The sequence below is a fragment of the Plasmodium berghei genome (assembly GCF_900002375.2).
Source record: "Plasmodium berghei ANKA genome assembly, chromosome: 12".
Taxonomy (NCBI): domain Eukaryota; phylum Apicomplexa; class Aconoidasida; order Haemosporida; family Plasmodiidae; genus Plasmodium; species Plasmodium berghei.
The window spans coordinates 1,724,614-1,737,500 of NC_036170.2; the positions used below are offsets into that span (position 1 = coordinate 1,724,614).

At 22.8% G+C, this 12,887-nt stretch overlaps 3 protein-coding genes and 2 non-coding genes across 5 annotated transcripts in view; 3 read left to right on the plus strand and 2 right to left on the minus strand.

Annotated features, from left to right (window-relative positions):
* Window positions 1-1,159: 1,159 nt before the first annotated feature.
* On the minus strand, window positions 1,160-1,801 carry PBANKA_1245600 (ribosomal protein S16, mitochondrial, putative; the record flags this gene model as incomplete). The annotated part of the gene is made up of 1 exon (XM_034566545.1): window positions 1,160-1,801. The coding sequence occupies one exon, from the start codon at window positions 1,799-1,801 to the stop codon at window positions 1,160-1,162; it is 642 nt and encodes a 213-aa protein (XP_034423131.1).
* A 478-nt stretch (window positions 1,802-2,279) lies between these two features.
* PBANKA_1245700 (conserved Plasmodium protein, unknown function) lies at window positions 2,280-3,635 on the plus strand (the record flags this gene model as incomplete). Its single annotated transcript, XM_034566546.1, has 2 exons — window positions 2,280-2,341; window positions 2,447-3,635. 2 exons carry the CDS (start codon window positions 2,280-2,282, stop codon window positions 3,633-3,635), a joined length of 1,251 nt encoding a protein of 416 aa, XP_034423132.1.
* Window positions 3,636-3,945: 310 nt separating this feature from the next.
* PBANKA_1245800 (conserved Plasmodium protein, unknown function) lies at window positions 3,946-7,164 on the minus strand (the record flags this gene model as incomplete). The annotated part of the gene is made up of 1 exon (XM_034566547.1): window positions 3,946-7,164. One exon carries the CDS (start codon window positions 7,162-7,164, stop codon window positions 3,946-3,948), a length of 3,219 nt encoding a protein of 1,072 aa, XP_034423133.1.
* A 3,256-nt stretch (window positions 7,165-10,420) lies between these two features.
* PBANKA_1245821 lies at window positions 10,421-12,462 on the plus strand. Its single transcript, XR_002688202.1, has one exon. It is a non-coding gene; the product is annotated as an 18S ribosomal RNA (ribosomal RNA).
* Window positions 12,463-12,827: 365 nt separating this feature from the next.
* PBANKA_1245841 overlaps window positions 12,828-12,887 on the plus strand; it is a 135-nt gene continuing 75 nt past the window's right edge. Inside the window, exon 1 of the ribosomal RNA XR_004611906.1 lies at window positions 12,828-12,887. This exon is cut by the window's right edge and continues 75 nt beyond it. This is a non-coding gene — a ribosomal RNA (5.8S ribosomal RNA).

Consider the following 12,887-nt stretch of genomic DNA (forward strand, 5'->3'; position numbering starts at 1 on the left):
AGGATATATATTTTATTAGAGAATATTATAAAAATCGAAAAGTATAGGTAAAGATGGATTAAGTATTATAGAAGACAAAATTATTTATTTTCTAGTTTCTACTATATGCATAACAAATACACATGCGTATGAGTTATCGTATTATTTAATCTATATACGTAATTTAAGAATTGGTTATATTTTCTGGTCACATACATGTATACACACATGTACATTATGTATTTAGTGCCACAACAAATATATACGCTAATGTTTCACTATTTTTAATTTATGAAACATACAACATTTTATTTCTTTAGTAAATCATCATAAAAACAAGAACATGGAAAAGAAAATATTACCAAATTTATCAATAAAAAATAATAATAATAAATAAATAAATAATTGATTAATTAAGAAACGCTAGATATATTAAAACATATATTATTATTTGATCTAATATATTATTATTTTAAAAAGGCATTGTATCATTAAGCATTTATTATGATGATTTTCTAAGAAAACAAAATGTTGTATATTTTCAGAAAGAGCTGTTCAAATTTTTGATACACCAAAATGCACACTTAAAAAAACAAGAAAAAATTGCCTAAATATAATAATATATTATTAGTTATTTTTAAGTTATATTTTTATGTACTATAGACATATATGTGTGAATTTAAGACAATATATATGTGGTGAAATAATCCTTAAATATATAAATTAATTGTTAATAAAATATAATGTGTGCCATTATTTTTTTGTTTGTTAAGTTTAATATTAAGAGACGTACAAATGAGTAAGCATATTGTGTATATACACAAAAAATATTATATAAATAAATATACGTAAGTTGTATATATTTTTGCACGGTGAAAAAATATGTATATATAATATATTTTTTTATTTATTTCATATATTATTTGAAATACATTGTTATCATTTTAAGTTAGGAATATTTATAAACATTTTTATATGGGAAAAAATGAAAATAAAACAAAACAATTATATATAAATAATGAGAAAGAAGTTGAAACCAATGTATTACAAAATGAGATGGTAAACTGTTAAATATAATAATGATATATAGACAATTTGTTTCTATACACATTTTACCATTTTTAATATTTATTTATGAAATTTATTGTACGATAATAATTATTTGTAAACAGGGAATATTTTACCTAATAATTTTTCTAATTTTGTCTGTATGCTCAAAATCTAAATTCCTATTTTTTGCTAATTTTTTAAGATATATAAGTTCTTCAGGTGTATATATATAATCATCTTTTTCTTTGAGTTGTGTTGATGAGTCATCAAAATTATTTGAATATTGAATATTTAAATCAGTTTTTAAAAAATTATCAATTTTTTGCGCTTGTATTAGTTTATGTTTATTTATAATTTCATTATATTTATAATAATATTTATCGGAACATCTTCGGCTATACTTTACAGGATATTGTGGTATTAATTTACATAAGCTTAAAACATATTTCATATGATCACTAAAGTTACAATTTGCAGCTAGCCAAAATTTGACTCTATTAAATCGCAGTCTAATCTCTTTAATATTTTCCACATTATTATAATAACAATCATTGCTAGGGTTAGTAATATTATATGTATTCAATTTTTCTTTTATATTATTTTTATTAACATATGTTCCTAAGACTTCTATATGTTTCCCATTTTTCTTATCTTTTTGGTTTGCTACTACTATTTTGAAAAATCTTTTTCTTTTAACACCGTTTATTTGACACCTGATTCTTGGTGGACCCTTATCTTTGGAGAAATATGGTAAAAACAATCTTCTTATCATTTTAAAAGGTAAGGGAAAGTATCATACCAATATGCTATAGAGTAATATTGGATTATCATTATAATTATTTTTTCACTTAAATTATATTGTTAAAAAAATATGTATGATAAATAAATATATATATAGAATGTTTATAAAAATATAGCTAAATTTTTGTGCATTTTTAATATTAAATTATATGAAAACACACCAACATACGATTGATAAAAAATAAATACTATAAGAAAAAAATATTTTTAATTAAACAAATCCAATATTTTGAAGAAGAAACTTTTTCCGGCAATGCAGTCATGAACATATACATATTATATGTATTATTTATGGAAATAATTTGCTTTAAAATGGGATTTATTTTTTTTTATAATTTTATTTGTTATTGGTTAAATATATATTATAATTATTTTTTCATACATTACAAAGTATATTTTTTACATATTTTTATTTCTCCCTAAAAATTGTTTGAAAAAACTAAAGAAATATGATTAAAGTAATATCTTATAGATTTAAGAAAAAGCCACCTAATTTGAAGCATGTTTTAGAGTAAGAGAATTTTAGTGTATAAAAATACTAGTGTTTAGAATATGTTACAGTTTTTATAATCGTGATTTTCATCATATAAAGAGTTTTTATTTATTTATTTATTAGGGGAAATAAGGAAGAATGGGATGACTTTATTAAATATATGGAAAGCTTAAAAAAATCTACTACTGCTTCGTTTGAGAATGGTGGATATTGCTCTGATGTATGGATCGAAAATTATACAGGTTATAAAAATTCATTGAACGAAAATATTGATGATGTTATAAAAATGAGAAAATGGAATGATAATATGGAATTTTGTATGCATCCTATTTGTAAAGAATCGTCTTCCGATAATGATAATTGTTCCATAGAATCAGATAGTGTATTTAATTTTGATAAATATAGAGTAATTGAAAATAATATATACTCCAATAATGCAAATATCAAGAGAACAAAAATTAGAGATAAAGACAATAATTATATAGATAATGAAAATGATGATATTAAAGAATTAATGAAAAAAAATAAAATAAATATCGACGGGTTTAACAAAAGAGAGAATAAAAAAATGTATGCTAATACATATAAGCATTATTTATATATGAAAACAGGTATGAATAATATAATGAGTAGTGATGGTAATTATTTAGGTGATAATAAAATGGGTATAAGCGAATCTTTAATGAAGTTACGTGAAAACTTTGTAGAAAAGAAAAATGATATATCTAAATCATGTTTAAATAATCAAAGCATAAACAATACACATGATAATGGAAATAATGATAATTTATCCTACAATGAAAATGAAAAGAGAATGAAAAATGTTTCACATTATGATAAAAAAAATTGGAAACATAATAAAAAAGGGTATATGACAAAACGGAAAAATTTAAATAACGATAAATCTTCATTAAAGTACAATTCTAAGAATATATCGACGTATTATAGTGAGTACAATGATAAAAATTTTGATAGCAATGACGACAGTGATACAAGCTATGAAAATAAAATGAAAACGTATAATAGGGCGTTAAATAATAATAACAATAATTCTTGTGTTTATTTAACCCTAGTTAATAATGGATATAGTAAAAATAAATATATTAGTAACAATGGTAAGAATAAAAAAGGAAAAAAGAAGAAACAAAAATCAACAGATAAAATAGAAATTGATGGATCTTATGCATATAATTATGCATACATAAATAGTAATGATGAGTCAGTGTCATCTAGTTCAAGGGAGGGAATAAATGACACTATAATGAATTTGGATGAGGAAGCAAAAAATTATAATTTTAGCAACTTTATGTAATAAAAATATAATTTAATTTTATGTTGTATTATTTAAAGAAAGTTAATAAGTATTAAAATAAAAAAAAATGAAAAAGTAAAAGAAAAAATATAGATTATTTAAAATAACGTAAAATATATCAAGTGTGTAAAAATATTATCGTGAAAAAGACAAATTTTAAAATAAAAAAGTATTTTAAAATCAAGATACATAAATGGATAAACATAAAAACTATAAAAAAAATATATGAATAAGTATATAATGGGTGACAAAACAAAAAACTGTGTTATAATGTATATACCTTAACAGGGGGGGCCTACTTATGCATAGATTAATTTGAAACTTTGCTTAGTAGATCACTTAACAAAGTTGGTTTCCATTGTTTATCCTCATAGATATAAATAATATTATTATTTATATATATAGAAAAATTATTAATCGAGAAAACAGTATTTCCATTAATTTTTCGATTGTTTTTTTGTATAAATAAAATATCATTTTCTAAACAATACTTTTGTAAATAATCTTTTACATTAATGTTTTCATATTGTTGATCATTTTTATAATGATTTGCATCATCTTCTAATTTCTTGATTATATTAACATATTTTTTTTTAGAGAATTGATAATTTTGATAGGATGTATCTTTTGAATTTTGTTTTTGTATATTATTTTTATTATTGTTTATTTCATATAAAGTATTATTTTTTTGTGGAACCGCGTAAATTGGTATCGGTATTTTTATATCCTTATATAAAAAATAATAATTAATATTATCATCCGAATATATATTCGTTGTATCATATTTTAAAACCTTTTCAACTGAAAAAGTTATTATTTTATCTTGTACAATGTAGGTTTTTATTACATTTAATATACTAAACATAATATCTTTTATTGACTCATCTTTCATTATGTTGTTTTGAAAAACATCTTTGACCTTTTTAAATTTTTCATATATTTCCTTTTTTTTAGCCGTTAATATTTCGTTGTTTTGTTGTTGATTAGTACAATTTTGTTTTTCTGAATTTGCAGTTTGATGTTCATTACTTTGTGTATTTTGTATTTTATCATTAAACATATGATTAATATTTCTTATGTCATTACACACATATTTTGCATAATTATAAAAAAAATATACTTTGAAAATAAAGATAATTATTTTATCATCTATACAATTATGTAATACCATAATTTGGGTAAGGTGTTGTGTAAATTTCATATTTGTAAAATTTATTTTGTTGAGTTCGAAAATTATTCTATTTACGACAAGTTCAAATATTTCCTTTTTATATAAATTATTTTTGAGCACTATTTTAATTAATTTAATATAATTATCACAAATGGTCGAATCTTTGAAATATTTAGATAATATATTCATATAATAATTATTAATATATGTATTAATATCAAATTGTTTGTTAATCTCAAATAGTATAGATAACTTAACTTCTATATCTTTTAGGGCATTTTGCTTTAAGTCAAAATGTTCACTTTCAACTATATTTAATAGTATATTTTTATTAATAAAAAATATTAATATTTTTTTATAATAGCTATTACTATAAGCATCTTTAAATAAATTTATATAATTAAAAGTATCGTAATAATCTTGTTTATATATATGGGGATAAATTAAATTATAGTAAATTATATTGTTAAATTCGTTTTCAATTTCATTATATTCTGTTTGATTAATTTCATCTATTCCCATTAATATAATTTTTTTAATGTATATTACATATGATATATCATTTTGATTGCATTTTGGAAAATTGTTGGAATAATTCAGAGATGTTTTATTGTGTTCATTTTGTTCATGGAGTAAGTTATTATTTATTAAGTCAGTATTGTGTGTGTTATATGTTATTGCGTCAGTTGCTATGTTTTTACCATGTACATCTTGTTTTTGTTCGTAATCTTCTATACATTTTTGGTGTATATTATAAAAATATATTCTTAAAAACTCCAGAAAAAATTTTGACACGTGACTATTTAGATATAAAAATTTAGAGTTTTCATATATAAAAAACAGGAAAGTGTACACATCACTTAATAATATTGGGTCATTTGTTTTTTTAATTTGAATATTTTTTACATTTAATAAATTATATATATCTTGTAAATCTTCGACGATTTGATAGTTAGTGTTAATGGTTATATGTTTTGTTAATTCCTTTTGCTTTTGATTAAGATATTTTTTATCACATAATAATTTGTAGTTGTTTATGAGAAGTTCGTTTAAATTGCTTTCATAGCTTTTAGTGGTTGTGTTATGTGATTTGTTTTCATGTTGTATAAAATCCTGTGAACGATCATCATATTCCTCGTTAATTTTGTCAGAAGGAATATTGGAATATATATTTATTAATTTTTTACAATGATCTATGTTTAATGCGGGTGATTGAGAATCATTTTGGTCATTAGGTAAGCTGGAATCGTTGTAATTTTGTTGATATATGTTATGATTAATATTTTGAAAAATATATTCATTAAGTGTGCGATTGTTAAAAAGATGAGGATATGAAAGGATGGTATGTATATTTATGAGGTATTTATAAGTCAATATGTTTTTTAATAGTGATTCATGAATTTTATAAATGTCATTTGTGTTAAATGAATTTTTATAATTTTTAAATTTTGTTTCTGCTTCTTTTTTTTTTTTTATAATAGTAAAATAATTAAAGGACATATCTTTAATATGATCATTGAGTTTTTCCCTAGTTCGTTGTATATTCTGAACACATTTAATACTATTATCATTATTAATATCAAGGGTGTTTGTCATAGTGGTATTACCTTTGTTTTCGATATCATCATCAATGTTATCATTAAATATAAAGGAAGATGTATATGTACCTGTATATTTTAGACGTGCATTAATCTCATTTTTTATTTTATTAAAATTGCAATGTTTCTTGTAATTAAAGTTTTTTTTCCAAAATGTGGTGATATTTATATTTGGGTTAAATATCATATCACAGCTTTCATTTGAATAATTATCTAAATCTGAATCATTATCATCATAATATTTATTTTTTGTTTGTTCTTCCAAGACAGATATATGTTTTTTTTTAAGTTCTATAGGGGCGATATTTGTTTTTATTTTATTTCCAATTCCATCTTCATACCCCATTTTTCTTAATATTTTAAATCCTAATCCATATTGCTCGAAATTTTTATCCTGTTCTTTCAGCTCAGTTAAGTGGTATTTCTTTAAGTTATTTTTTATAGAATATGTTTCTTCATTTTTCGAGTTTATATTAAAATCAAAGGTGAAGTGTTTAAACACATCATATTCTTCATAATCACTTGAATCGTTATCAGTGGAGGAAAAATTCAGTTTGCTATTTTCTTCATTTTTTTTTTTGTTTGTACTATTTAAAAAACCACCACTGACAAAAGCTACTGGTTTTAAGTATTCTTCTTCATCGATATTTTTGAATATATTGTATTTATCATTTGATTGAGCATATGATTTTTTTTTTTTTTTTTTTTGTGGTTCAAAATCGAAGTTTGTGAATGATATGTCATCGCTGGAATAATCCATGCTATTTTCTATTATATATATACTATATATTGTTTTATTTTATGTGGATAAATATAATTCATATTTGTATTTGTATTTTATAGGGTTAATTGTTGTTGGTCATTAATACTATGCATATATATAATACGTGAATGTGGATGATTATTACATTTTCTTGGTGAATTATTTATTTACAAGATATGAGAAAATGGACGAATTCCCAAGAAATTTATTAAAATTAATTCGATAGCATTCAGTTCTGAATAACTTAATTTGAAATATATGCCAAGCTATAATGTCGTGACGTATAGGATTTTTCCAATTTACGTATATATATGGATGAACATTATTTATTAATTTTTTTTATTAAGGTCAAGATAATTAAAAAACATATCAATAAATTGTTTACAGTTTAGCAATATATAAAATTATAAATATATATGTAATAATATATAATTAATTTTTTTATAACCACATAATGAAAGTTTGTAAAAAATTTATGTAGTAATATATTTTCATGTAAATATTTGGAAGAAAAAACGATATGTAATTTCTCTTTAATATAAAATGAAACAATAATTTTTTTTATGTATAATTCTTGAGTTTAATTTATATTGTTTATATATATAGTGTCCGGATTTGATGTTTATCTTTACAGGTGTAACTGGAATATATTGATTATATATAATATAAAAATAAAAAAACATATATTATAATTCCATTATAGTTTGTACATTTTTCTTTTGTAAAATTATATTTTTTTTTATAAAAATATAATGAAATTTATTAACATAGCTTTACTCATTTTAGGAAAAGATGGTGTTTGATATCTGCTTTCATTTGGTGGTGTGGAAAATTATTAATGTATTACGAAGCAGAAAAAGAAATTATAATTATGCAACTTTGTAGTACAAATATTAACAAGATGTAACTATTAATATACTAATTAATTGTTAACGAAATAGAGGAAATTGTTTATGTATTAATTTTTTTTTTTAATAAAATACAATAATAAATTTGATTTGTTATATCAATATATAAAATATATAATAAAATGATAGGAATCAATAGAGTTGCATGATTATATCGTCATATATTATCAATACTATTTATCACATTAGTAAGACATATGTTTATATGTATAGACGTCATGTAAAAAAATATAACGGAACGTTGCAACATGACGAACATTTCGATTGTATAATGGTATATTTAAATAGTATATACAGATATACAACAATTAACATGGATAAATCGAAGGGATATAATGGTTATCTTATTTTATGTTAAAAATAAAATACAATAATGAAATTAAAAAATATAAAGGATCGTTTAAAATGAATTACTATGATATGGTTTGGGTATATACATACTTAAAAATATATTCATTATTTGTAGTATTTTATATTAAAATATTTTAAGAAATATATATGATGCTATAGTTATCATGTTTAATAAATATTATGTTATATTCGACGATTAACAAATGTTTAAAAATACATAAAAAGGGATTTCTTATATTATAAAACAAGATTGGTATATATAGTAATAATTATTAATATACTATTAGGGACTAATTTAACAATAAAGATGTTAAATTGAACTTGTATATTTTTTAAGTGTAAGTTTTGTTTACGCCTTGGATAATTTATTAGTGTAGCGCCATTGGAAAAAATTATTAATTTATAAACGGAAATATTTACTATAATTATTAATAAACATAAAGATATAAGTTTGTACAAATACATAAAAATATACAAATAACATATATTATATACAGATGTAGTTTTTTTTAAACAAAATGAACTTGGTATTAAAGAGATATATAGATGTGTTTTTTATTTAGTAAATAGAATGAAAAATGTTATAAAAATGATTATAGCATTATTATAAAAAAATATTTTTCTCTTACGTACAAAAAACAATAAGAAATTTGAATAAATAACAATTAGTAACAATAAAATTTTATTATAGATGTATTTTATTATTGTTATATTTTATTATAGAATTTGATTACCGCTTTAAATAAATTTAATTACCAAAAAAAAATATTTTTAAATATATCATTTATCATAATTAAAGGAATATATTTATACTCACGGAAGTTAAAAAGAACAGTAAATTTAAGAGAATATATAACATATTAAGCATAATATATTAGTGGATTGTCTATATTATATAAATTAAAAACCACATAAAACAATATGATGTAATATATTATTTTAGTGCACTTACAATATTCGGTGCATGTGTCATAAATTAAAGTGCTTAATATATAATATATTAAATAAAAATATATCAAGGGGATCACCCCTGGCATCTTAAATGATTAAATTTGATTTAATTGATTAAATTAAAAATTGAAAATTTTAAATTATTTCTTATAAAAAAAATTTAAAAAAATAAATGAATAATAATATCAGAACGCCCTCCATTCGTAGTGTTAATATTAATAATTATTATTAATTAAAAACATTTAACAATTAAATTTGTAATTTGTTTTTAATTAAGAAAAAATGATTAGTATTTAAGTTTATATAGGTGTAAATATTATGTATTATTTAAACATACATAATTATTTAATAATTTTATGTTAATAATTAGTTTATTAACATTTTTTGGTTTATATAATAATAATAAAGTTTAATTGTAATGATTGGACCAATTTGTGAAGTTTTTCATTGTTTAAAAAGAACGTGGGAAATTTCTAAATTAAAAAAATCATAATGATGGCTTTTGTTACATTAAAAAAGTTGTTTATTTCATTAATTTAATATTCGTTTATTTAAATACTGTTTATTTAATATTTTTATTATATTTTATATATAATAAAATTGGTATAAAATATGCATCATAATAAAGAATTACAAAAATTAATAAGGCAAAAAAATATTTTTGTAATAATTTTTGTGCTTCGTTTTATTAGGTGCGACTAATCTTATTATATCTTTATAATATGAAAATAAAGAAATAATCTAAGATATTTACATATAAAACATCAAATTAAAATTTTTATAATTAAGTTTATAAAAGATAATAAAAAATGTATATAATAAAATATAGAATAAAATAATATTTATTATTGAAATGTTATTTTTTATTATTTTTATGTAATATTTATTATTATTATTTTTTTGATGCAGGAAAATTTTCTTGCATTTAATTAAGAAATAGTAATTAATATTATGTAAAGTTTATAATAGTATGAAATAATAAATAATAGATAGTATTTTAATATATATTTTGATATATATAGTAACCTGGTTGATCTTGCCAGTAGTCATATGCTTGTCTCAAAGATTAAGCCATGCAAGTGAAAGTATATGCATATTTTATATGTAGAAACTGCGAACGGCTCATTAAAACAGTTATAATCTACTTGACATTTTATTATAAGGATAACTACGGAAAAGCTGTAGCTAATACTTGCTTTAAGTGCTTTTTACTTCTTGGAGTAATTAGCATGTATTTGTTAAGCCTTATAAGAAAAATTTTTAATTAAAGGAATTATAACAAAGAAGTAACACATAATATATTTACTATATTTAGTGTGTATCAATCGAGTTTCTGACCTATCAGCTTTTGATGTTAGGGTATTGGCCTAACATGGCTATGACGGGTAACGGGGAATTAGAGTTCGATTCCGGAGAGGGAGCCTGAGAAATAGCTACCACATCTAAGGAAGGCAGCAGGCGCGTAAATTACCCAATTCTAAATAAGAGAGGTAGTGACAAGAAATAACAATATAAGGCCAAATTTTGGTTTTATAATTGGAATGATGGGAATTTAAAACCTTCCCAAAAATCAATTGGAGGGCAAGTCTGGTGCCAGCAGCCGCGGTAATTCCAGCTCCAATAGCGTATATTAAAATTGTTGCAGTTAAAACGCTCGTAGTTGAACTTCAAGGGTATTATTATTTTAAGTAACTCACTTGGCGAGAATCTTGGCTCCGCCTCGATATCTTCATGCCTTGTTGTAGTTCTTTTAATTACAGACCCTTTGAGAGCCCAATGATTTATCACTGGGTTTCTCGTTACTTTGAGTAAATTAGAGTGTTCAAAGCAAACAGTTAAAGCGTTTTCGCGTTTGAATACTATAGCATGGAATAACAAAATTGAACAAGTCAAATTTTTTGTTCTTTTTTCTTATTTTGGCTTAGTTACGATTAATAGGAGTAGCTTGGGGGCATTTGTATTCAGATGTCAGAGGTGAAATTCTTAGATTTTCTGGAGACAAACAACTGCGAAAGCATTTGCCTAAAATACTTCCATTAATCAAGAACGAAAGTTAAGGGAGTGAAGACGATCAGATACCGTCGTAATCTTAACCATAAACTATGCCGACTAGGTTTTGGATGAAAATTTTTAAATAAGATTTCCCTTCGGGGATTTCTTAGATTGCTTCCTTCAGTACCTTATGAGAAATCAAAGTCTTTGGGTTCTGGGGCGAGTATTCGCGCAAGCGAGAAAGTTAAAAGAATTGACGGAAGGGCACCACCAGGCGTGGAGCTTGCGGCTTAATTTGACTCAACACGGGGAAACTCACTAGTTTAAGACAAGAGTAGGATTGACAGATTAATAGCTCTTTCTTGATTTCTTGGATGGTGATGCATGGCCGTTTTTAGTTCGTGAATATGATTTGTCTGGTTAATTCCGATAACGAACGAGATCTTAACCTGCTAATTAGCGGCGAGTACTCTATATCCTTTATTGGGAGATTGGTTTTGACGTTTATGTGGGCATATTGATTAATCAATTGGTTTACCTTTTGCTCTTTTTCATTATGATTCTTGCGTTTACGACATGCCTTTTTTCTAGTAAGGATGTATTCGCTTTATTTAATGCTTCTTAGAGGAACGATGTGTGTCTAACACAAGGAAGTTTAAGGCAACAACAGGTCTGTGATGTCCTTAGATATACTAGGCTGCACGCGTGCTACACTGATATGTAAAACGAGTGCTTAAATTTATATCTGTGCTTAGGTGTTAAAGCCTATGTTTCAGTATATATTTTTCCTCCACTGAAAAGTGTAGGTAATCTTTATCAATACATATCGTGATGGGGATAGATTATTGCAATTATTAATCTTGAACGAGGAATGCCTAGTAAGCATGATTCATCAGATTGTGCTGACTACGTCCCTGCCCTTTGTACACACCGCCCGTCGCTCCTACCGATTGAAAGATATGATGAATTGTTTGGACAAGAAAATAGAAATTTTATTTTTATTTTTTTGGAAGGACCGTAAATCCTATCTTTTAAAGGAAGGAGAAGTCGTAACAAGGTTTCCGTAGGTGAACCTGCGGAAGGATCATTATTATTACAAGATTAAAGATTTTTATATATTATTTAATTAAATTAATAATAATAATTTTATATTATGTAAATTTTTTTATTAGTTTAATTAAATAATATATAAAAATCTTTGTATGTATTTTTGTTTTAAGTATTAAACTTATGTAATATTGATTTTGCTATATGTACTTTGTATATGTAGTGAATACTTATTACAGTTTGTTTAGTATTTATAACAAAAATATATGCATTACAAGTCTAACAATCAAACTTTTGCATGAATTTGTTTTTTTATTTTGAATTTATGTGTTTATTTTTTTAATATAAACGATTATGTATGTTATGTGTGTTTAATATATATAATTGTATTATATAAAAAATAAATTAGCACAATCTTAACGATGGATGTCTTGGTTCCTACAGCGATGAAGGCCGCAGCAAAGTGCGATA